Raw genomic sequence first — 27,338 nt, 5'->3', positions numbered from 1 at the left:
TTTTTGCACAGGCCTAATTTCTCAAATCTGGTGTCAGTCCAGTAAGTCTTTTTATTGGAGCCTCTTCAGAGCATCTGTATTCATCATTCTACAAAGGATATCCACAATGACTACGGAATCATAGCAACAACCCATTTGTTTGCCATTTAATTGATAAATGGTTGTCCTGATAAAATTACCTTAACATTGTTTTGTTTTCTCACCAGGTTATTTAATTATGCAATTATATTTGTTTCAAGTATCTGAAAAAAAGCTGCAGATTTGTTGGAATGATTGTGGAAATCCAGAATCTCTTGACAAACCCTTTGAAACTGATCAATCCTGGTCTCAATTACTTTCTAATGTAATGATTAATGAAAGGCCATTAAGTTAATGCAAAGATTAAAATGTTAAAGCTGGATCTCATCTCCAAATCAAAAGCTAGTAGCTGAATTCCCACTAATGACACTTGAATCATAAATTAGTCAAGGGCTTTGTGCAGTACCAGCAGAACATTACACTGCAGGCATGCTGGCTTCCATACAGGACATCAGGCTAAAATCTCATCTACCCACTCTGGTGGAAGCTAAAGAAAATCTATAGAGCTAACTAATGAACAGGTTTATTTATTCTGATGTCTGGCCAAGACATATCCCTCAGCCAATATCAATAAAACTAATTATTTGGCCATTTATTTTTGAAAATACTGTGGAGTTTTATATGATCTGGTTCCAGAGAAAGGGAGAGAAGCATCCATCAGGAAAAGCAACTTAATCACTTCTTCAAAGGAATAAGTGGAAAGGCAAACAAAAAAAAAATCAATTGTAAAAACTCAACACAATATATGAATTATGAAAGAAGGATGAAATCCTTAGGTTGACAAATTTGAGTGGAAAACTGAAACACAAAGAAAGTCCAATTCACTCACAGTGACTATTTGCAGTGATAAGCTTATCATGTGAACTCCACATTCCAGCCATTTTAAATAGTGCAAAGTTATCATGAAAAGCAGCTCAGTGGTAGGAAAAATATGGTAAAAATTGAGCAGTTTTGCACATTGTTAGCCCCTTTCCTTGACTGTGTCATTCTATATTTACATTTCTCTTAAAGAAGAAGGACTACAGAAATGACCCTATAAAATGTTTTAGCTTTAGGAAGCTTCTTTACACTTCCTGCTCCGAATATGTGACAATCCTGCATCCACTATCACATACCAGTAACCTCTGTTCATTGCAAGGAAAGAATAGCAGCACATTTTCTCTCAATCTGTAAAGATAGAAAAGCAGACCATGAAGAGGACTTGTCGTACTCCAATCCTGAGGGCTTCCAGATATAACAAGATATCCAAGCTATTAACATCACAATTAAATCTAGAATTACAAGATGAGAAAGCCGTGATCAGAAGAAATGATTAAGGCTTTACTTGATTTGTTCATTAAGGTCCCCATCGTATGGATAAAGCTGTCTGCTCGCCAGGGAAGCTGCGGAGCTGTGAGATAGGCTGTTAGATTAGAAATGAATGTGTTCTTCGGTAGTTTCAGTAATCCCTTTGGGAACTGGACACTAGGATATGTTCCATCATCTAAAATAAACCACAACATCTTTGATTAGAAAGGAAAGAAAACTTAAGGATCCAATTAATAACAGCACAACAGTTCTCTGTAGCATAGAATTGGCTAACTAGTACCACTCTTTAAGATGCCACTGCTGGTAGCAAACAAAACTAGCAACTACTTTATAAATCACATTTTTTTTCTCAAAAACGATCACTGCAATCAATAGCCTGTAACTTCCTTTTTGGAGCTGAGCTTTTGAGCTGCCTGTATGACCTGGCATTTCAGCGGGGTGAACTGAAGTCTCGAAGGTGCAAGACGGTTGCAGTGTGGCGTGTACAGACTGTATTGAGGTGGCAAGGCCCGGGCTCAAGAGCGAGAAACGAGGCAATGTTTAGCCACTTCTGGAGCAGCTCGGTGGTGATTTGAAAGAGCAGAGTCGAGGCAGTGGTGCCCGGGCCCGAGAGGAACAAGCCATGGTTTGACCAATTTAAGCACTGGACCAGTTTGGGAAGCTCAGGTAAGGCCTAAATCCAAGCAGCAGGACCCCAGGCCCAAGACTAAATCTAAACAGCAGTGCCCCAGTCCAAGAGCGAGGAACAAGCCGATGTTTGACCAATTTAAGAGCCTCACTAGGTTGAAAACGTCAGGATATCAGAGCCAAAGGTGAGGGATGGGCTTGCTCAGCTTGTTCAGCTTGCTCCTCACGAGATTTACTCATCTTTGTGGCCTGCAGTTAATGGGCTCCTGGATCAGCTGTGATGGGCTTCAACTCTGAATGTTATTTAATTACTTTTATTCTTTGCACCATTTTTTTCTGCACATTGGGTGTTTGAGTGTTTGACGGTTTTTTTAAAAATGGGTTCTATTGGGCTCCTCTGCTTAGTGGCTACATTTAAGGAGACAAATCTCAAGGTTGTATACAGTATATATACTTTGATAATAAATGTAGTTTTGAACTTTGACTTTGTTTACATAGAAAATAACATGTAATGTTACAAGGCAAGAAACAAATTAACAGGCCTCTTTCCTGCAAACAGCAAGATTGTGTATGTAGCGAATGTTCACTTCTTGTAGATGCAGAAGCCTCTTCTATAATACAGCCTACAATTTAAGACCTGGGCTAGATCATGCTGTGTTTTACTGACAGATGAACAGCAACAGATTCATCAAACTTGAACCACTGAACTTCTGTATAAGTTGTAAAAGACCATAAGGCATATGAGCAGAATTAGGCCATCCAGCCCATCATGTCTGCTCCACCATTCTTCAAAACTCCAGTGAGTACAGGCCCAGAGCCATCAAATGTTCCATTCTCACAATCTGTCCAAGTCCTTCTACAGACTTCCTGCTTCCTCAGCACGACCTGCCCCTCCACCTATCACAGTGACGTCCAGAAACTTGGCCACAAAACCATCAATTCCATCATCCAAATCACTGATATACAACATGAAAAGAAACAGTTCCAATATGGACCCTGATGAACACCACTGGTCACTGACAGCCAAACAAAAAGGGATCGCTTTATTCTGAATCTTTGCCTCCTGCCAGTCAGCCAATCTCCTATCCATGCTAATATCTTTCCTATAGTATCAGGAAAGCCACACAAGGTGGCTTATATTGTTGGGACCCCAGAATATTAGAAAGGAGGAAATGACACTCAGATCCCACAACAGGTTCACAGGAAACAGAGTCACAAAGACCTTCAGCCCACCCTGTCCATTCTGACTATACTCAGTCACCACTCCACTAAGTAACTCCTGAACCTTATAAAGAGGCCACTGAGTGTATTTCAATGGTCTTCTGATGCTGCAGCCCATCCGTTTAAAGGTCTGACATTTTGTGCATTCACAGATGCTCTTCCGCACATCACTGTTACAAGTTATTGGAGTTACCGTTGCCTTCCAATCAGCTTGAACCAGCTGATTCTCCTCTGACCTCTCTTATTGAACATGAAATTAATTTCATTTTCACCAACAGAGCTGCCACTCATTGGAATTTTCTTATCGTTTTCCCACTCCGTTCTCTGTAAACTCTAGAGATTGTTGTGTGTGAAAATCCCAGGAGAGCAGCAGTTTCTGAGATACTTAAACCACTGCGTCTAGCATGAGTAATCATTCCATGAGCAGGCGTACAGGTGTACCTAGCAAAGCATCACTGTATTTTGCCTGTCTAGATCAATCCCATTTGCCCACATTAGGTTTCTATCTTTCTATGCCTGTGAACAGTATCATTTACTTAGATCAATGCAATCTCTTGGAATGGTGATTAGTATTGATTACACTGGGAGAGAAATTCTTCACGATTCTCCCCCCACTCCGCTGCCTTCCCTCCATTGTTGCCTTTTGGGTTTCCCTCAAGGAACTGACATGGCTGAGGAGAGGGTCTGTAGATAGGATGAAGGAAATCTGGCTAATAGAGTGGATTTACTTCTTTGAACTTCAAATAAAGAGAAGTAGACAACGTTTTGTTCACTGATAAAGCAACAAGTGTGGGGCCACATCACCATTATTCACAAAGATAAGGGTTGTGAGACAGCTTTATATTAATTTTAAACACGATAAATTCTGCAGATTCTGGAAACCCAGATAACACACATACAAAACAAATGCTGTAGGAACTCAGCAGGTCAGGCCGCATCTATGAGAATGAATAAAGAGTTGATGTTTAAGGCCAAGACCCTTCTTCAGGACTGGAAAGGAAGGAGGAAGATGCCAGAATAGAAAGGTGGGTGGGAGAGGAAGGAGGACTAGTTAGAAGGTGATACATGAAGCCAAGTTGGTGGGAAAGGTAAAGGGCTGGAGAGGAAGGATTCTGATAGGAGAAGGAATCATAGGAGAAATGGAAAGAGGAGGGGCACAGGGGGTAGTGATAGGCAAGAATGAAGAGGTATGATGCCAGAGTGGGGAATAGAAGAGGGGAGGGTGGAGCAATTTATTTTAAAACCAGAAGTAGATATGAATATTCATGACATCAGGTTGGAGCTACTCAGATGGAAAACAAGGTGTTGCTCCTCCACCCGGAGGAGGCCATGGACCAACATGTTGAAACGGGAATGGGAATCAGATTAAAATGTTTGGCCACTGTTAAATTCTGATATTGGCAGATGGAAGGGAGGTGCTCAATGAAGCAGTCCACCAATTCACGACTGGCCTCATCAATGCAAAGGAGGCAGCATTGAGACCACTGGGCACAATAGACAACCTGGGCAGGTTTGCAGGCCCTGCTGAAGGGTCGCAGCCTGAAACATCGACTACTCTTTTCTATAAATGCTGCCTGGCATGCTGAGTTCCTCCAGCATTTTGTGTGTGTTGAAGGTGAAGTGTTGCCTCACACAGAAGGTCTGTTTGGGATCCTGAATGGCGGCATGGGAAAAGGCGAATGGGCAGGTGCAGCACTTTGGCTGCTTGCAGGGATAAGTGCCAGAAGGGAGATTACTGGGGAGGGATGATCGGACAAGGGAATCACAGTGCGAGTGATCCCTGTGGAAAGCGGAGTTGGGGGGGGGGGGGGGAGGAGGGGAGGTTGTTGGGGCAGGATCCCTTTGGAGATGGCTCATTTACTAAGTGAACAGCATTTGGTGGTATCTACTCGCCACATCATTTGATTGCTTTGTGACACAGCGAAAATATTAGACCAGTAACAACACCATCTGTTAAGACGCAGGCACTGCTGTTTACAGCTATTTCAGATTCCAATTACACCTCGAATTCACACGCACTGAAAATGTTAATGAGACATGGATGTGTTTCACTTGATGACCTCACTGTTAATACATTTCCCACTCCTCCCCCAGTCTCCTTCGATGATCTCATGCATATTTGCACTGCTGAGGAGCGTGGCACATCTCCTTTGCAATATGACCGAGATATCTGTAAATTATGAGGAAAAGCACATTCTCCATTCTCTACATGCCCGAGCACCATTAAACAGTGTAAAGGGTTGTATCAAAAACAAGAGAGAATCTGCAGATGCTGGAAATCCAAGCAAAACACAGAAAATGCTGAGGAGCTCAGCAGGCCAGGCAGCATCTTAGGAAAAAAAGTACAGTCTCATGCCGAGACTATTCAGAAGTGCTAGGAAGAGAAAAAAATGAAAGTAGATTTAAAAAGCTGGGGGGAGAGGAGAGGGAAACACAAGGTGATAGGTGAAGTTGGGAGGGAGAGGGATGAAGTAAATAGTGGGGTACAAGCTGGTGCTGAAGGCATGTTCCCCAGTAAGAATACTGGCTATAGTAGCAGTTCTGGGTAAGCAAAGAGTTGGAAAGCAGCAAGGATCACAGAGGGGGAGCAGTGAGAAAGGGATCTTGGCTGAAACATCAATTGTACTTCTTTTCCCCCATAGATTTTGCCTGGTCTGCCAAGTTCCTCCAGCATTTTGTGTGTGTTACTTGGATTTCTAGCATCTGCAGATTCTCTCTTGTTTGTGATTTGATTACCACACTGCTAAGTCTCTTCCAGGTATGCCTGCCTACCTACCCTGAAGAGGTTTAAAACTTCCCTTCCATGGGAGTTCGGTGAAACCCTCTCTCACCGCTCCTCGTGATCCCTGCTGCCCTCCGACTCTTTGACCATGTGATTACCCAGACCCACTACTACAGCCATGCATCCTTCCTGGGAACGTGTCTTCACTACCATCTTGTACCCAGCTATTCACTTTATCCCTCCCCCTCCCAGTTTCACCCATCACCTTGTTCCTCTCTCTCCTAACCCCACCTTTTAAATCTACTCATCTTTTTTTCTTCAGTCCTGCCAAAGAGTCTTGGCCCGAAACAGCAATTGTTCTCTTTTCCATAGGTGCTGCTTGGCCTGCTGAGTTCCTCCAGCATTGTGAGTGTGATAAAAGATTATTATCCTCTGATAGTGTACACTGCCCTCCTGTGGATGGCCTAAGCACAGCCGTCTAATTGAGATGATGGGACCCAAGGGAGCCTGGCACATCTGCAGCAGATGCTTGTTGAAAAGGTCTCTTTTGCAGAGAGCTCCTGAGTTTAAGTTCATTGTCATACATGACTGATGACTGGCTGGTTGTCAAGCACATCAGATGAAGACATTTAGACTCGTGCAGTTCTTTTACTGCGCATTAGAAAGTCCAAGTTGGGAGCAACAAGGACATTGAACCTGTCCTGGATCTGGCAGTGCAGCCACTTCTACAGCTTTCCTACTTCGTTGGAGAGTGAGTAGCTCTTCTTGGCGCCTCTCCTCTCAGATGTTGTCAGTGATTGTAACCAAGACTTGCCAACCACACTGGTTTTGTGCACGCTGCTGCAGCAGTTTGGAAACAAGTTTAGCATGTACAATGTTTGTCTTCACACAATCTTTGAAACTTTTATGGGGGCCTGTCCAATTTCTCTTGCACAGTGAAACCCTGCCATAAAGTAGCTGTATGGAAGATTGGGATATCCTTCGTGTGTATGACATGCCCTCTCCACAAAAGTTGTGCTTTTGCAATCATGGCTTCAATGCACATGGTTTCAGCCCTGTCGAGGACCTCTAGGTCTGTGACTCGGTCCTGCCAATGAATGCCAAGAATCGGTCTTGCACTTTGTATGTGAAAGTCCTCCAGCATTTTGGGGTGTCTTCTGTATGTGGTAAACACATGAGATTCTGCAGATAGCAACACAGATAAAATGCTGGAGGAACTCAGTAGGTTGGGCAGCAGCTATGGCAATGAACAAACAGTTAATGTTTTGGGCTGAAACTCTTCATCAGGACTGCAAAGGAAGAGGGAAGAATGTCGAATAAGGTGGGGAGAGAGGTTTATTCATGCCATAGATCAGTGTGTTAACACAGACTCACTACTACAGCCATATATCCTTCCTGGGAATTATCACCCCCCTACCCACCCACCTGGCTTCACCCATCACCTTCTAACTAGCCTTCCTTCCCCTCCCTCCATATTATTCTGGCATCTTCCCTCTTCCTTTTCAGTCCTAATGAAGGGCCTCAGCACAAAACATTGACAGTCTATTCCTTTCCACAGATGCAGCCTGACCTGCTGAATTCCTCCAGCATTTTTCATGTGTTGTGCTCTGTTTCCAGCATCTGCAGAATCTCGTGTTTAAGATTTGCTGCTCCACCGCGAAGTCCGCTTGAGGTATACCTACCCTGACGAAGTTTAAGTCTTCTCTTCAATAGGAATTCAGTAAGACCCTCTCTCACTACTCCCCTCTGTGATCCTTGCAGCCCTCGGACTTTTCAACCACGTACTCACCCAGACTCGCTATCACAGGCACATATCCTTCCTGGGAATTTCTCATTCCCCCCCCTCCCCGACCCACCTGGTCCCACCCATCACCTAGCCTGTACTCCTTCCCCTCCCCACACCTTCCTAATCTGGCACAACCCCCTTCCTTTGCAGTCCTCTTGAAGGGTGTCGGCCCAAAACATCAACTATTTATAGGGTCCAAGTTTCACATCCACACAGGAAACTGCTGAAGACAACGTTTTACACCTTTAGTTTTGTAACTCAGGATATGAATGTTATGAAAAAAATTATCTTTTCATAGTAGCACCTCGATACATTACAAGCATGACAAACATAAATGACGTAACTAAAATTAACATAAATTATACACAACTTGGATGACAAAACAAAGATGGTGATTTTCTCTTACTCATGATGATGATAATGTAAATTGAGGGAGGTTCTGTATGTAATTCTGACGTGCCACGATTCCTTGTTGGGGTACTATGCCATGACCAAGCTCAATTTGGTTGCCGAGTAACAGAATAACAGAAGTGATGGCCTGTTGGGAGTATATTCTAATCCAGATGGAATATGAACAAGGAAGCATATCCAGTATTCCAGCTACCACTCATCCCCACAAGAGTTTTATGAATTTCAATCTAACAGTGTCTGCAATGTAGGCACAGGATTGTGTAGGCACAGGATTGGGCTCATTGGACAGCAAGTTGCTGCAACCAGGAATCAGTGGGAAGAAGGGGCTCTGCCTCCTGCTGTGAGAATTGATGAGGGGATATTCAAAGTTCAAAGTAAAGTATGTATACCATATACAACCTTGAGATTCATCTTCTTGCAGGCAGCCACAAAACCAAGAAGCGCAATAGAACCAACCAACAGAATACTCCACATGAGAAGGAGCATCAATCATTCAATGAGCGAGAAGAGAACAAATTGTACAAACAATTAAAACAAGCAAAGAAATAATACACAGAACAGGAATTAGACTCCCTGAAAGTGAGTTCACAGCCACGGAGTCAGTTCAGTGTTAAGGCAAGTGCTGATGCTGCAAAGTCAGTTCAAAGCTGAGGCGAGTAAAGCTGAGTAGTGGGCTGAACATCGGTTCATCTTTCTCCCTAGGCCTCAAAGCCTTAATTATTTAAAATCTGCCTCGGCAGTTAAATCAGCTAGACATCAGTTCATTTTTCATTCTTGAGCCTGGGCCCTGCCACTTCAGTGATGATCCAGTAGAGTGGGAGCTGCATCATTTCCAGTACTTTAACTAAATGAAGCCAAGTGGTTCCGATTAGAACTGCAGCACTGGCTGCTCAAGTGTTTAAATAAACTCTATTGATCATCTGAACCAAACTTCACTCCAGTGTTAGATACAAACACATTTCGAGAAATTGAACAAACATACAAGAAGCAGACGCAAACCTCAAGGGGATACCACTACTCATTCCTGGGCCTTCCATTATTTTCTATTACTAAATTCAGTTTCTGCCCCATTGAAAAGAAATTTAGAATTCTTAAGGGAAAGATTAATGCCAGCAAACACAAATCGGATCTACATGTTCAGCAGAGGTTTATTATAGCTTTCATTATTATGGCAAGGATTTTGCTGAAATTCAAGAACACTTAATTGTTTCTAACTTGTTAAAAGTAAAGGACTTCCATGCAAGGACTGTTATTCCCCTCCCAGATGCTGCCTGACTTGCTGAGTTCCACCAATATTTTGTGCATGCTGCTCAATATTTCTAGCATTTGCACAATCTTGTGTTTGGAAGGTTTAACAGGCAGCAAGGCTGAGGGTGGGACTTTGCAGACCAGACTTGTCCTGCCCACCCTCTAGATTCAGTTACATTGTTGGAGAACCTGCCACTGCGAAGCACCTTACCACTTAGCCCCAGGAACACATAAGGCAGCAAAAGCTGCCTTCCAGATGCAGAGAAGTGCAGGAAAATGAAGACACTTCATAATTTACGTCATATTTAGCTGTTGAAGCCTAAACCTACGACTTAGTGGTACCAACCCAACTATCATGTTCGTCAAAAAATATACTGAGGAATAGCCAAAAGCTGAAGCAATTACTTACTCTACTTACCATTTTTTCCTCCTGTTATTAAGATAGTATCTTCAAATAACCAGAGATTTGCCCGGCTTTGTGGAATCATTGAAAGTGTTACAGCCGCAAAAACTGGGAAGTAGAAACAAAAAGCATGGCAGAATAACCAAGGAAAAACAAACATGCAGAGTTTCAATGACCCATTCCAAATTTCTATCTGAATTGCTTATTAAACACTATTTAACTGAAGATCCCCCGCAGAGTTTTTCCTCCACAACCCAAATGTGGAAGCAAGTAAGAGAAGCCTTCAAACAAAAGCCCAAGCATTAAACAATTGATGAGGGTTCTAGTAAGAGGCTGCGACCAAAAGTGATTTAAAGCATTAAACAGTATTACACATATTACTCCGCTGAATTACTTCAGAATCAGTGTGAACAATCTCATGACTACTGCAGTACAAGGAGAACATTTAAGTGAGGCTTCTGAGGTACAAGTTCATGTCCTGTTCCTGCATACAAAACTATTTTGACTTATGAACTACCTTGAAAGCACAAGTTTATTTCTAACACCTACACACGAAACAAACATTAGCAAACTGGGATTAGCCAGAAGACTCACCTGACAGTTTACAGTATTATTTACCTTCTTGCACTTTTGAAACGAAATCAATTGAAAGTAAGCCTAAATATTTCAGTCTAAAACCACCCCAAAATAATAAGAATTTTCCTTTCAGGGTATGATCTAGTCAAATTATTTTTCCTGATTGTAGGTCCAAACCTGGGCTGTCTTGAATAAGAAGTTTGTCATTTATATAGCATCGTTCATGTCCCTCTGCAGACATCCAAAACTTTTACAGGTGGTGGGGCATTTTCTGATTGCACTATAGACTGCACGGATGGACCAGAAGGGGAAGTCAACTGAGGAATGTGTTGAATGCTGGGCTGCAGTTGTCTGCTCACCATTCAATTTCAGAAGATTTTGGGTGGAGCAGAACCTAGAAAAGAGGAAAGAACACTGGAGACAGAATTATAATCGAGTGTTTACCTGGCACTCTTTGGGTTTTCCAGGGTAAAGATGCCAGCAGGTAACCTCCTTTGCGTGCCGTGACAGTCAGAGTGAGGCCCAGTGTGTAAGGTACTTTGAAGACCACTCCTCCATCCTCCTCGGTAAGGGCAGAGTTAGTCTTAGTGAAGTTAACAAAGACGTCAACAGTGGCCTTGTCCAGGTAATGACGAGTGACCACATTGTTTACCTGCACCTTCAAAGTGAATAAAGACCCTGAAACAACAAAAATGACTGATGCTTAATAGCTTCAATAAAGTACACTAAACAAAAAAAGTTTGACTTTGAGGAAGCTGTAGATAAGTATGACATGTCATAGTTAACTATTTTATGGCTGACTGTCGTGTTTGGCTCAATTACCACTTAAGAGTCAGAGTTACAGTGTATAGAAGTTCTTCAGCCCAACCATATACTTCAAACAACTTAATGGAGTCTTCTGTTGTCAAAATAAAGGTAAAGATAACATGTTTAGAGAGGCCCTGGTTAAGAAAAAAAGAGATATATAATAGGTATAGACAGGTAGGAACAAATAAGGTACTTATTGAGTATAAAAAAGGCAAGAGAACAACTTAAAGAAAGAAATCAGGAGGGCTAAAAGAAGGCACAAGGTTGCCCTAGCAGACAAGGTGAAGGAGAATATTAAAGGGATTCTACAGATATGTTAAGAGCAAAGGGAATGCAAGGGACAAACTGGTCCACTGGAAGATCAGAATGGTGATCCATTCGTAATCGATAGCCAGGGCATCAAAGGGTATGGGGTAAAAGTAGGGGAGTGGGGATGACTGGATGAATTGGATCAGCCCATGATTGAATGGCAGAGCAGACTCGATGGGCCAAATGACCCACTTCTGCTCCTAAATCTATGGTCTATGGTGGAGCCAAAAGAAAAGGGAGAGATCATAAATGGATTTTTTTGCTTCTGTATTTACTCAGAAGATGGACACAGAGTCTTTAGAAGTGAGGCAAAGCAACAGTGAAGTCATGAACCCTATACAGATTAGAGGAGGAAGTGTTTGCGATCTTGAGGCAAATTAGGTGGATAAAGCCCAATGGTCTGACAAGGAGATACTTACATCATCATTAGTGACAGGTGAGATACTGGAGGACCGGACATAGCTAATGTTGTTCTGCTGTTTAAGGAAGGATCTAAGAATAAACCAAGAAATTATAAGCCAGTGAGTCTGACATCAGTAGTGGTAAAGTTATTGGAATGTGTTCTAAGGGACCGGATATATAAGCACTTAGACAGGCACTGATTAGGGATAGTCAGCTTGACTTTTTATGTGGTAGGTCATGGCGATCCAATCTAATAGAGATTTGAGAAAGTTGGACTTTAGTAAAGCGTTTGACAAGAGCCCAACTGGGAGGTTCGTCAAGAAGGTTCCGTCACTTGGCATTCAGGACGAGAGAATAAATTGGATTAGACATTGGCTCTGTGGGAGCCTTTCTGACTATGCTGATGGGATTGGTGCTGAGTCCATTGTTGTTTGTTATCTATATCAACAATCTGGATGATAATGTGGTTAACTGGATCAGCAAATTTGCAGATGATACCAAGCTTGTGTGTAGTGGACAGTGAGGAAGACAATCAGAACATGCAGTGGGATTTGGGCCAGCTTGAAAAATATCAGATAGAATTTAATGCAGACAAGTGCAACACCTTGTACTTCAGTAGGACCAACCAGGGTAGGTCTTACACCAGGGGTGGGCAAACTTTTTGACTTGAGGGCCACAAAGGGTTCTAAAATTTGACAGGGGGGCCGGACCAGGAGCAGATGGACGGAGTGTTTTGGTAATACACCTCGTAAGAGAAAATAAAATATCATGGGATATGTAGAAAACATGTGCTTTAATTTCAATTGAAAATGAACAAATGCATTACAACAAAATATCTGTCTTTGAAGTCCCATGGTATTTAGCTATTTATTAAAATGTCTTTTAAAACACTGAAAATTAAATGAATAAAATACAGCTTTTTTTAATAGTAACAGTTATTATTTTAAAGCACTGAAAATTCTGTTCTCCTTCAAGATATTATCACCATCACTCTCCTCCTGACTGTCTTTATTTCAAAAACGGTAGGAGATGCAGGTCTACTTGTCCTGCTCCTTCTTATTCAATTGTCCCGTGCCAAAACTCAACAACGACCCGCACAATGACAGAACAGTGAGAGCGCGCCAATATGCGGAGCTCTGTGCTCGCAAATCCCCACAGGCTATCTCCCTTAGCCGGAACACTGGCTAATTGTGAGCCGGTTCGGATGTGCCAGGAAATGGGTCACCACAAGGTCACAAAGTAAAGCGCAAATGTGGAGTAATACGCTGCACCTCAACAAAGGTCAATGTATATAGAGTGCGTCATCTATTGGGAAAATGCCAGAATTGCGGGGGAGAAACGTTAACAATGTTTATTAATATAATTTCATCAAGTTCTGCCGGCCGGATTAAAAAGCTTAATGGGCCGCATATGGCCCGCGGGCCGTAGTTTGCCCATGCCTGTCTTACACAGTAACTGGCAGGGCACTGAGGGGTGTGGTAGAAGAAAGGGATCTGGGAATATAGGTCCATAATCGATTGAAAGTGGCGGCACAGATAGATAGGATTGTAAAGCATGAGGACTGGAGATGAGATGTTATGTTGAGGTTGCATTAGACATTAGTGAGGTCAAACTTGCAGTATTGTGTGCAGTTTTGGTCACCTACCTGCAAGAAAGATGTAAATAAGGTTGAAAGAGTACAAAGAAAATTTACAAGGATGTTGCCGGGAATGCAGAACTTCAGATACAAGGAAAGCTTGAATAGTTTAGACTTTATCCTTGGAATGTAGAAGATTGACAGAAGGTTTGATAGAGGTATACAAAACTATGAGGGGTATAGATACAGTAAATGCAAGCAGGCATTTTCCACTGAGGTTGGGTAGGACTACAATTAGATGTCACGGGTTAAGGGTGAAAGATGAAATGTTTAAGGGGAACACGAGGAGAACCCTCTTTACTCAGAGGGTAGTGGGTCATGAGAGTGTGTAATGAACTGCCAGCGCAAGTGGTACATGCAAGCTCTATTTCAACATTTAAGAAAAGTCTGGATAGGTCCGTGGATGGGAGGGGCATGGACGGCTATGGCCTGGGTACGTCAATGGGACAAGGTAGTTTAAATGGTTCAGCATGGACTTGATGGGCCAAAGAGCCTTTTTCTGTGCCGTACTTTTCTATGACTCAGTGGCAATACCAGCAGTATGAACTTTCTAAGCATTCTATTCCATTTTACTGCTTTAAGGAGCATACTCCACAACAAAAACAGAATTGACAAACGATTCTTTTTTTCATGAACAATTAGAGTAAAATAATACTCAATACTCAAACATACTGCCGAATATTTTATTGCATCTGCTTTAGAAGTCAAAGAAAATTCCACCACATGGCAATGCTCAGAGAAACGAAAAAGTATTAAAAATGCTTTTAAAAGTTTCAACTAAACTTAAATTCCATAAAACAACATAACTTTTACTACTCTTTTACTTGTGCTTAGAAAAAAAGTAACCTGTTTAAAGGGGGAAAAAGGTAAAAAGTATAAAGTCACTAACACAGACTGAAGGAAGATCCAACTGCACTTGCTTTGATACTTAAGATACTAATGACAAACTTTGAATATTAATGTAGTTTTGCACACCATGTTCATATACTGCATAGTGTCCTGGCCTCTAAAGGCACTGTTCATTTTGTATGAACAGCACTTCCAGTACATACTCTTCCTTTTACATACTTTCTTGCATGGTTAATTTGCATTTCGACCTGAAGCACACACAGTAGGAAGAAATCCATCTCCATCCACTCTTCAATTGCCCTTGAAACAAAAACATCTTTCCACAAGTTTGTCCTTATTAAAAACCCTGAAGAAAGCTTCTGGCTCAGGTGATCTTTGAGGAGTTTAACTCCCTGCCTAGCTTTGTGTAGACACACACACTACAGGGCAGTAAACATTGGTCTATATTAGATACCCCAAGATAAAAATAAGATAAACTTTATCGGTTGATAGTCCTGATTCAGGGCATGAATGGTAATTAATTGATGTACCAATTTCCATGGCCAAATGTACATTACAGGCTTTCAATGAACAAAGGTCCAAATTTGGATCATAAATAAGCACAGGAGGTTCAAATTCAACATAAATTTCAACAACTTGCATGCAACAAGTGTAAGCAAAAACTTTATACCCACACATGAATATTTTTAGTGCATCATCATTTGCTAATTCAATTCAGCACTTGTGTCAGGTGTTCAAATGTACAGTATGCGCAAACTGCAAAGTGGCACTTTGAGAAGCCACACTCCTATCTACGCCCCGTGAACAACCTGTAATTACTTCTAAATATATTCTGGCAAGTATGTTGTTGGAACTTAAAGCTGGCTCTCTGGTCGCAGTTTGTCATGCAAACAGGAGGCATTACCCACTGAGGGCTTGCTGCTAGAGGCAGGATAGGTGTTAACAGTTGGGCACCAATGATAGTAAGGGCAGAGTGAGAGCAGGAGAAGGGGTGAAAAAGAATGGAGACTATTGAGCCCTTGTATGTTGCTCAGGGAAAATTTTGCAAAAAACAGTTTGACTGCAATGCAAGCACACAACTGCAGATGCTGACAACCTGAAGCAGAGAATGTTAGAAATACTCAGCACTGTTCATTCATCAGAATGGTATGTCTCATTGACTTCTATTTTGTCCTCTGTGGATTATGCCTGACCTTCTGTGTATCTCCACGATGTTCTGCCTTCTGCTTGGGCCCAGTCAGACAGCCATCTGCAGCCTGTCAAATCCAGCATGGGCAAGGATTACATTCTTTGGCAAATGGCTCATTTGATCAGCTACCCACAAGAGTCAGGAATTTGATTTGGAGGAGATGGGGCATGTATGTGACAAGATAGCTAAGGTGAAAACAGAAATTGGAAAAGGGAGAACGGTGCTCCTTCTTAACAAACAAGACCCTGGTCATCAGGTGAGGATTATTATGGCACAGGCGTGGTCCATACACCGCCAGTCACCTGAGCCATTTCATGTGGAGGTCAAGATGGATCACATCCACTAGGTTGTGACATGCCCCTATGTTACCCTTGTCCTAATCACCACCTTTATGTGTCTGCAGTGTGTAGGACTGAAATAGACAGACGCCAAGTGTACCACATGCTGAGGTTCTATCTCCTGCATTGCAAAGGATGAGACCCATCACACTGCCATGCAAATTTTCCATTCAGTTAGGCCTTGATGGACTATACACTCTTCATAGAAAGGTGCCTGCAAAAAAATTACCTTCAACCACAGTCCATCAAGTAGTGGTCAGCATAGACAAGCTTTGGGCCCCCGTGAGTGGTTGATTGGTTAGGAGGGAAGTATTAGAAACAACATCCAAGATCTCACTTGGCTGAAACTGAACGGGGCCCTCAGTCAGATCATTCAATTCTCCACTGCACATACTAGATGGCTCCAGTACAAATGAGATGATCATCCACCATCTTCTAGACTGTGTGTTTGCAGAAGTCTGGAACAGGAAGCAGCAGTTCTTGTCAAAGTTTACCCTGGAGCCTGAACTCTGTGGTCTACAGATGGCCCTTGACAGCACATGCAGAGAAAAATAGCCGTCGGGAGGGCATCAATGTGGTGAAATCAGTGTGAAATGTGTTAGGCTTCCAGTACAATGGGGTGTCCACAAGCAAGTGGCGCATTCCAAGGTGCAAGCGTTAGTGTTGAGGAATGTACCGAAGTCCAGTGCAGCCACCATCACGACACTGGAGGGAATGGCCACAGTTTAGGAAGTAACATGGGTGCAGAAAGAAGAAATACGAGTGGCTTCAACAAAGAGAATCCATTAAACTACAAAAATGCACGTCCTGATTGTATTCACAATGTACATACTTTTTATAAGCTTTAACATAATTGTTGATATTGCAAGCATGTTGAGGGGCAAAAGAGTGGAGGAAGCTCAAGGCAAGGTGGCAGGAGGGAGCACAATGTACAGGGTAAATGCATACAGAAAATGATCTTAGATTACCATCTTAAGTTTATATTAACAGCCTCCAATTTCTCCGTCCAAGATGGAATCCCTCTCCCAGGCATTGCATTTTAAACATTTAAACACCACAGGCAGCAGACCCTGCACAGTTTAATTAATTGAATGTTTGAAATGCCTAAGACTCCAAGGTGCCCTGGGGGACCTTACAAAGCCAGAATGAAAATCTCACTGGAACCACACTCTCTCTGTGAGATGTGAAATGGCAGGACTGATAGACTTCCTCCTCAAGGGAGTCTGCCATCTCCTTTCTTTGGAGTCAGATGAGACCCTGAAAGCAGATTTGCACTGAAATTTTAACACCTAGCAGAGACACCAAACTTCCAGCAAAAGTACATTTTATTTGCATTCAAAAGCTTTGTAGCTGAGATTTCTCCTGCCTATATATTTGCCTTCTTTATTTCTGTTTCATTCATAGATTTACATTAATGTGTAACAACCAGTTTACTGCTTCGTGGGGGCTTCTGGAATTATCTGTTCCCATGGTACTCTATTTAATTTTGCAAGTTACCTCATCTACATTTTTACATAACACTACATTCAACCAATACTATTTTACAAATAGTTATTATCATACCCATAATTTTTTGACATCTCTGGATAAAATGTAAATTATCAATCTTTTCACAAATACATCTGAAATATCAGCAGATATCCCAATTCAATCATAAAAATTCTTAACTGCAGAGAAGACGTGGCTGGATTCCTCCCTTAATAACAGGATTATAAAAATCACAAACCTGTTTAGGTTTAAATTTGACAGAATTTACTGTGGGCAGTCAGCAGCATTTATGCTTTCTTGCGCATCTTCATTTCAAACCTGTTCACAGACTCCAACCAATAGTCTGTACAGCCCCACTGTAAATGCAGGTGCATGGTAAACCTATACTTCATCGGTAATCCCGTTCACATTCCTCCTCTCAGTCTTACAGAACAGAAACTGGCCCTCTGGCTCAACTCATCCATGCCAGTTGAGACGTCCATCTCACACACACACGCACAGGTCTCAGCATTAATGTCCATGTGCAATTGCTGAATAAATACTGTTCTATAAAACTATTACCAACTGACCAGGTACTGCAAGTGGCCCAACGACATCTTAAAGTTCTGCATAAAGAGTCAATTATTCCAATTTTATTTTTCTCACTAACGTTACTCCTGGAACTAATGTGCTCTTCCTTGGATTTTGTGTCTTATTTCACGTCACAGCATCTGCAGATTTTTTTCTTTGATCAGCATTACTTTCCTGTTCTATATCCATTAACTTTATTTAAGGAGCCCAAGATTCCACAAATTTTGCTAACCACTCCTATTATGCCCTGCTATGTTAGTTAATGTTTCCATGAATCACCACTACCCCGCCACTACAGGCTTCGAACTGAGTCGTTAAGGTGTAACGACCTGGGAAAGGTTTCACAGCCTATGTAATAGCTTCTCTGTAGCACAGTGTTTGGGTTATAACTAGAGATAACGGGGACTTTGGCATGTGTGCTGTCCAATGAAGGGAGGTGTTTTTCTTTCTTGTGTGCTTGAAAGATTTTGCAGTCATTTGTTCGGTGGAAGATGAAGGGAGAAGATGCCAGAACGGGGAAGTGAGACTGCAGGACAGAGTGGAGTGGACTTGGAATGGGGTCGGGAGTCGACAATGCCTGGGGGAAATTGATGGAGAATGAACAGACGGGAAAACTGTGAGCTCCAACATTGCGCATTAGACTGTTTCATGAGAATGGGCCCCTTTTCTTTTTTTTTTGTTTTTTTATTGACCTACAGTCAAATTAATATTATAAAGCTCAATCATTTAATTGTACATTGTGTACTGTTTGCTCTGTCGTGGTACTGATTTATAACAAAGGAACACATCACACAGCATCCACCCAAACAAGATTTCTCAAGTTTGGCTGGGCCGGAAGTGGTCTTCCCCGAGATGAAGCCGCTAGCCGAACCTGAGGGTTACAAAGGCTACATTGCTTCTCCTCATACTTCCAGTGAAAATATCTATGAAGTATTGTTTGCTATCTGTCTGTAGCCATCTATGCCCCATTTCAGTAGACTAGTATCATTCAGGTTGATATAGTGAGAATCTGAATGTCCTACAACTTAGAAACAGGCCCATCGGCCATGTCTATGACAACCGTCTACCTATACGCACTGTCTGTATTTACCTACATCGTTTCTTTCTGCTTCACCCTGCTGCATCCACGTCTCCTTCTCAGTTCACGGACCACTTTGAAACACCCTGCTTTACCTGCTTCAACCAACTCTGAGCTTTCCTTCACTCTGTCCATCCCTGCTCCTGGTTCACCCTATACTCTTTCACATCCACTCGGTCTACGTCTACATTCTGCCATCTTCCTTTCACGTCCACTTGTGCTGGACCTTGCTGTATTCCTTTCAGGATTGCTAGCATTACACACTGGCGTATCCCCCGCAGCTCCACACTGCCTCTCCTTTTCAGATTGGCTTCATCTGCAGACTGGTGTCTCCACATCCACTTTGCCAGATGAATTCTGGGTTATTCTGCCACCTTCTCTATGCCACCACAAACTCTCTACCCTCCATCGTTTGCCACCTTCTCAGTCTATTCAGACTTCGCCTTAGCAGATACACTAGCTCATCAGCCTGCATCTCTTCACATTACCCAGCCTGCTTCTAGTTGCTCCTCTGCTCTGTCCGTCCCTGCCCGGCTCATAAGTGTGCTCGGACTCTTTCATATCCACTCCATCTCAAGCCTACCGTCTCCCTTTCATGTCAGCTTGAGCTGCCCCCTACTGAGTCCACACCCAGTTTACCAAATGCACTCCAGGTCATCCTGCCACCTCTACTCTATACTCTCGCAGTATCTTTCTTGGTCTTTGGAGACCTGTTGGAGCAGCACCTCGACCCTTTTTAAGTTAGCCCCAATATCAATGTCAGTAATCTAAAATAAATCTATTGTTTACTGCTTGTTTGATGCTTACACTGGACCACAGGAGAGATGAGAACCTCTTGACATTTCTGTTTTAAAGCCTTTGAGTGAATAAAAGTTGTGGGACGATGGAAACTTGCCCTTTTACAACTTATTTTAAATGTAATTAACGGATGGACGTAAAATCCTAGATTTTCCATCCCATTAAGAGCAAAACAATTGCCGATTGTTTTACTAGTCCAGGAATCAGCAATGTTTGGGATTACTGCATGTGGGATTTACAGTGGAAAGCCCCCAGTTTCTGATTCAATTTTCTTATCCCTCAGCGAGGATGACTTGCTACACCTCCAGTTCAGGCTCCATTCAGAACAGGCTGGTGTTTGCACCTTCCTCTGTCCCAATGAAGGAAGTTCAGTTGCTTCAACTACAAATTCAATCAATAAATAGAGTACAATCAAGTTGGCTGCATGTCAAAACTGCTGGCACCAGTAGTGACCATTAACCGATGTCCAGATAAAATGGGAAATTCTTGCCAGGGAACTTACTCCAGATCGATTATGAATGTCAATGCTTTCCCACTCACAAAGTTTTTAATACTACTGTATTAGAAACTTCTAAATATACCTCTTGAATTACTCTCACTGCAGCCTGCAATTTCCCTTTAAGCAGAGTATACTGTCGTAATGAACTAGCAGTTTTACGATCTTCTGAAGGGCTCGGCAGACTTAACTCTCAAGCATGCAGGTATGGCATCATTCAGCACATGAAAGTACATTGCCATGGCCGGAAGAGAGAGAGGAGGGGAGGACTCCAAGACAGGCTGAAACACAGAGGAAATTGAATTGCTCTGCCTGGCATCTTGAGAGTAACTGTACAGTCACTGGAGAACAAGACCGAGGATCTAAGAGCAAGATTGCTGCATTGGAGGGAAATGAGCAATTGCTGTGTTCTCTGTTTCGAGGAGATATGGCTCATTCCAGACATACCAGATATCTGGGTAAGACCCGAAGACTTCTCAATACACAGGATGGACCGAATTGCAGTTTTAGAGAAGGCAAAAGGGTGGGGGGGGGGGACTATATTTCAAGATAAACTCTTTGTTGTACTTTTGTTCCCACCAATCTGGAACATCTAACAATTAAGTGTCAACCATTATACTTATCAAGAGAATTTTCCTCTGCGATCCTGACTATAGTTCACATGCTTCCAAAAGCCAATGTAAATCAGGTACTTGAAGTATTGAATGCTGCCATCACCAAACAAGAAACAGTCCACCCCAACTCATTTCAAGTCATAATCGGGGACTTCAATCAGGCTTCTGTGAAGAAATCTCTGCTCAATTATCAGCCTACAACTTGTAGCACACTGGAAAACTGCTATACTGTGATTAGAAATTCCTACCGTTCCATGCCTAGACCACATTTCAGAAAATCTGATCACTTGATGTACTTTTCCTACCTGCATATAGGCAGAACCTAAAGAGCGAAGCTCCAGAGATGAGAACAACAAAGAGGCAGTCACAGGAGGCAGAGGAGTGGCTACAGGATTGCTTCAAGTTGGTAAACTGGACTGTGCTCAAGCACTCAGATGAACTACGAGATCCACAATCTGCTGAGGACTAGATCAGTGGCATTCAGATCAAGCAACCAAGTAAGATAAAAGAGATCGAGGTAAGCCATTTCACATACTAAGTGGCAATTCTGAATCAAATTTTAATCATTGACAAATGCATAACAGGTGTGGCAGAGCTTGAATGCTTTCACCTCCTACAAAGTGAAAACAAACATATAGGTGACAAGATTTCGGTTCCAGATGAGCTCAATGCCTTCTATGCCCACTTTGACTGTCAAAACATGGAGGTACCTTCACAGACTCCCATAGACCCCAATGACCCCATGATTTCAGTCTCTGAGACTGACATGAGAGCATCCTTCAGGAGAGTGAATCATGGAAAGCATCAGGCCCAGACAGGATACTTGGTTGAATACTAAAGACCTCTTGCTGATCAACTGGTTGAAGTGTTCACCGATATCTTCAATCTCTCGCTTTGTCAGTTTAAGTACCCATCTGCTTCAAGTAGGCTTCAATTATACTGGTACCCAAGAAGATCATGGTAATTTGCCTCAATAATTATCATATAACAATTACAGCACAGAAACAGGCCATCTCGGCCCTTTTAGTCCGTGCCGAACGCTTCCTCATCCGGTACGACTTACATACAATGAGATGAAGTACTTTGAGAGGTTGGAGATGACACATATAAACTCCTGAGGAACAACTTGGATCCACACTCCGATTTGTCTACCAGCACAACAGGTTCACAAGCAGATGCCATCTCATTGGCTTGTCACTCAACCTAGGAACATCTGGACAGCCAAGATGCATACATCAGGATGTTGTTCATTTGACTACTGCTCTGTACTGAATACAAATTATTTCCTCAAAACTAATCAATAACCTTCAAGACCATGACCTCAATACCTCCTTGTGCAACTGGATCCTTGATTTCCAAACCTGCAGACTTGAGCCAGTCGGATTGGCAACAAAATCTCCTCCACAATCTCCATCAGCACAGGTACAGCAGAAGGCTGTATGACTTGCCCCTTGCTCAACTCACTTTATACTTATACTGGGAGACTAAGCACATATTCAAGTTTGCTGATGACATAGTTAAGTGCAATTATGAAGAAAATAGAGTAGCACCTCTACTTCCTTAAAAATTAGAGAAGATTTAGCATGACATTTAAAACTTTTACAAACTTCTAATAAAGATGTGTGGTGGAGAATATATTGACTGATTCCATCACAGCCTGGTATGGAAACACCAATGCCCTGGAATGGAAAAATCTTACAAAAAGTAAAGCCTTCTTCACCACGGAGCGCTGCTGCAGGAAAGCAGCGTCCATTATCAAGGACACCCAAACCCACCACTTCCTCCCTACACACACACACATACAGGCCATACTCTCTTCTTGATGTTACCATCAAGGTGGTGGTACAGGAGTCTCAGAACCCATACCACAATGTTCTGGAACAGTTATTACCCTCAACCATCAGATGCGTGAACCAATGTGGATAATTTTACTTGTGCAATCACTGAACAGTTCCCACAGCCTATGGACTCACTTTCAAAGACTCATCTCATATTCTCAATACTTTTACCCTCTTTTGTATTTGCACACTCTGCTGTGTTTTGCACATTGGTTGTTTGTCCTGTTTGTCCTGTTGGGCGCAGTCTTTCATTGATTCTATTGTGTTTCTTGGATTTACTGGATACGCCTGCAAGAAAATGAATCTCATGGTTGTATACTGTATAGTGACATATACTGTATGTACTTCAGTAATAAATTTACCTTTATTTTACATGTACTGTACCACCCAGCAAGATTATACTTACATCTCAAATACAATTTTTTTTCTGCCTGTCTTCTCTCCCAATCAATCTACTTTATGTCCTCTAAAGTTTTCAAATGGAGTCATTTATCCTTATAATTTTTTTTTAAACATCTCCCTCGAATAATTTTAAACATTAAATAGAAGTGCACCAATACTTGCTTCAGAGATATTATTTCCCTCATTATATCCTTTTCACCACTTCCAATACCCACCCAATCTTCTTCAGGATTTGACAATCTTTTTGACACACAGACTGAAGATCTGCTTCCAACCACTAATCAAAGCATCTTCTTTGACTTGGCTCTCCAACAGTTCATCATGCTGAGGATGGATTACCTTCACGATGTTAACTGATTACTGTTTTTATTTTACAAACGCTGATTGCGATGTGCATTTCTTTCATTTTTCAAGATTCAGAATGGATAAGTTAAATTATATTTTTAAAAATCCACCAGCTTTTAAACAGTAACTAAATACCAAGAGAAGGCAGAAAGACTACAGGGAAATTCAAAAATAGTTTCTTCTAAGATAAAATAATTTGTTTGAAAATGAATTTAGATTCTGTTACATATTCAAAACTATCGAAGCAAATTAAAACCAGTTACATTCTGTGACGACTGTTTTCTCTTGTTGATTGTGGATCACTAGCTGAACTTGTACTGTATCTTCATTTCAGAAGCCTGGGCATTTTAGAGAAGAAATGGGCTGAAAAGCCAGGACAGGAAACATTTCTATAATGATGAACAAAAGTGGCAGGATATGCACTAGCTCTGTAGTACAATCTGAATCCTGCAACACTGGATGAATGTTAGTAGAAAGTGAGAAATTATAGTTGCAGAGAATGCATCAAGTTCTCTGCCAAAGTTCAGAGGAAATCCAGAAAATGCAAAAATAAAGGAATTGCAAACTTGACCACTTTGGATTTGTTTTTTAAAAAAACCTTAAATACAGTTAATTATTTTGGATATCCACCCCTCATGTCCTGTGTTCTTAAAGAAGCAATAGGGCATGTTTTATTTTCTGATTTATCCATGAATATATGACCGATGCACTGCACTCATTATTTTACTGGTCCCAAGTTATTCAGAAAGCAGCAGTGTGCAATCTAATACAATACAAAAAAAACAGATCAAATCATTCATTCTGTGCAGACAATAAGAATGTCTTGTCAGAATTGCTTAAGGCTATAGAGGGAGTAGGGATTAGCATTTAATACAAACTATTACTGTTGGAAAAATCAAATATCCATATGGGATATATATTACCACCCAGCAACAGATAACAGAAAGAAATAAAGGCATTGAGAAAATAAAAACTGATCCAATACCACATATTACGGGACAGGCAGCAAAATCCCAGGAGCAGACCTGATCTCTCTAATCATCCCTTGGGAAATAGACAATAACTGTTACTGAAAATTGAATTTCTGCATCAATATTTGTTACAAGTGAGAAGCAGTGTTTGCAGAAACCATGCTAACTGAGCAAACACAGAGCTGTAGAGCATGTGCAGCAAAAGATGTGGAGACTGGATGAGATTCCAAGTAACAAACCTTTCCCACATTTACATGTACTGGCAACAAACCAGTTTTTGATCTGTTAAACAGATATCCGAAGCTACCTCTCCCTTTGATCCTTTGATGTATTTCACACACACACACACACACACACACACACACACACACACACACACACAATGTATATATATATCTCAGCCTATTAAATTTTCCCAACTTTATTTCCAATTACTTTAATATGATGCATGCAGTATATATTTTTAAAAATCTGTCAAATGTTATATGGTCCTGCATCTTTCCTTCGAACAATTAAACCAGGGAATCAGGGATCAGAAGCTACTTAGTGGTTGAGGCTTATTTAAATCCTGCTCTTATTCTCAGCAGAGCCATTAAAGTTTTCTGCTGCAGGTCCTTTTCTTGCCTGGGCCTCCGGTAATGTAAACAAGCATTAAGAATTCACTTAGCTCACCGTACAGCGCCAATATGTCCTAAGTATATTTACTGGCTGCCACCGCTATCATGCTCTTCCTGCTAAATTTGCTGCCTTTAATGGGAAGTACCACTCAGATTGTGTCCAATTCTGACATTACTAGAATACAAACAAAACTGACAGATGGGCACTTGTCATTGCCAAGCACATGACCCTCGACCCTAAACCTCCCCCAAAATCATAGCGCAAGAAGAGCTTCAGAATCTTTCTGAGTAAATAGATCTCAATAATTGCTTCCCAGAAGAGAAGCATCACAGATTTCCAGCTTGGCAATTCCTCTCTTGCTGACAGGGAGGGAGGGCTCCTCCATTCCATTCCCACAATTTATCCTTGTTCGATCGCTCAGAGGCTCAGTCGCTGACATGATCGATTTTAACCAACATGACAATTATAGAGAACGTGGAGCCTCTGGAGCTCTGAAAGGTGGTGGGGGTTTGACATCACACTCAGCAGAAGGATAAATGCAGCAATGATGCAATCACCAATGATCTGACACACTGGATTTAGAGTCAGAACCAACTGAAAATAATGAAAAATCTCTAGGAAAGGAAATCACTAGGTGAAGTGAATTATAGAATTAGAAAGTACAAGATAAATTTATTATCAAAGTACATATATGTCACCATATACGACCCTGAGATCCATTTTCTTGCAGGCATACGCAGTAAATTCAAGAAACACAGTAGAATCAATAAAAGATCAACAGGATGGACAACAAACTGACAAATACACAATCAATCAATAAATAAATATAAATATCAAGAACATGAGATGAGAAGACCTTGAAAGTGAGTCCATAAGTTGTGGGAACACTTCAGTGCTGGGACAAGTTAAGTTGAGTGAGGTTATCCCCTTTGGTTCAGGTGCCTGAGAGTTCAGGGGTAATTAATACCCATGCCTGAACGAGGTGGTGTGATCCTGTGACTCCTGCACTATCTTCCAGGTGGCAGCAGCGAGAAGAGAGCATGTAGGAACTTTCATTCAAGGGCATTTATGTTTTCATACCAAGCCATGATGCAACCAATCAATATACTCTCCATCACATACCTATCGAAGTCTGTCGGTTTTAGATTCGGAATGACATATTCACCAGCTTCAAAGCAAGCAGAAACGCTATTGAGATTTCTTCGTAATGGTACTTACATGCAGGGCCTCGGACAGATCCGCTGAAATGAAAACACCAAGGAATTTCAAGTTGCTGACCCTCCCCACCTGTAATTCCCCAGCAAGGACTGGCTCATAGACCTCTGGATTCCTCCTCCTAAAGTCAATAATCAGCTCCTAGGTCTTGCTAACATTGAGTGACAGGTTGTTGCTGTGGCACCATGCAGCCAGATTTTCAATCTCCCTCTCATCTGCAGATTCGTCACCACCTTTAACTTGGCCGACAGTGGTGTCATCAATAAACTTGAATATAGCACTGGAGATGTGTTTAGCCACACAGTCTTACGAATAAAGTGAGTGAGCAGGGAGCTATGCACACAAACTTGAGTTGCACCTGTGCTGATGGAGATTCTGGAGGAGATGTTGTTCCCAATCTGAACTGACTGGAGTGAGCAGGTGAGGACACCAAAGATCCATTTGCCAGGAGTTCTTGAAGCTTATTGATTAGTTTTGAGGGATGATAATATTGAATGCTGAACTGTAGCCAACAAAGAGATCAGATGCATGCATTTTTACTGTCCAGATGTTCCTGGACTGAGTGAACAGACAATGAAATAGCATTTGCTGTGGACCTGGAGTGGATTAAAGTTGTTTCTCAAGCAGGAGTTGGTATGTTTCATCACCGTGGATGTAAGTGGGACTAGACAATAGTCATTGTGGCAGGTTACCATGTCCTTCTTAGGCACAGTTATAATTGAAGCTTGCTTAAAACAGGTAGGTACATCAGACGATCAAAGTGTGAGGTTAAAGATATCGGTGAACACTTCAGCAAAATGATCAGTACAGACCTTTTCTGAACATCTGAAGGGTATTCTCATGCCAGCCTCAGATTCATCGGGAGCTGTGGAAGATCATGAAGATTCTTCCATGCTTTGACAGTCAAAATGAGCATAGAAGCTATTGAGCTCATCTGGGATGAGCTTTCCTATGCCACTTAGTTTCACTTAACGAGGTGATGGCATTCAAGCACT

At 41.8% G+C, this 27,338-nt stretch overlaps 1 protein-coding gene across 3 annotated transcripts in view; it reads right to left on the bottom strand.

Moving 5' to 3' along the window:
• fam171b (family with sequence similarity 171 member B) overlaps positions 1-27,338 on the bottom strand; it is a 56,160-nt gene that overhangs the window by 17,578 nt on the left and 11,244 nt on the right. For 2 of the 3 annotated variants that reach the window (XM_059966817.1, XM_059966816.1), the window contains exons 2-4: positions 10,825-11,058; positions 9,820-9,912; positions 1,403-1,561 (exon numbers count right to left, since the gene is read on the bottom strand). In XM_059966817.1, coding sequence (XP_059822800.1) covers positions 1,403-1,561; positions 9,820-9,912; positions 10,825-11,058 — 486 coding nt within the window. Of the gene's footprint in view, positions 1-1,402; positions 1,562-9,819; positions 9,913-10,824; positions 11,059-11,915; positions 11,989-27,338 lie in introns of all 3 variants that reach the window. The other variant, XM_059966818.1, reaches the window with a different exon arrangement.

The sequence above is a fragment of the Hypanus sabinus genome, chromosome 4 (assembly GCF_030144855.1).
Source record: "Hypanus sabinus isolate sHypSab1 chromosome 4, sHypSab1.hap1, whole genome shotgun sequence".
Taxonomy (NCBI): Eukaryota; Metazoa; Chordata; class Chondrichthyes; order Myliobatiformes; family Dasyatidae; genus Hypanus; species Hypanus sabinus.
The sequence above is the reverse complement of the archived record's forward strand: the minus strand, read 5'-3'. Positions and strand labels throughout refer to the sequence as shown.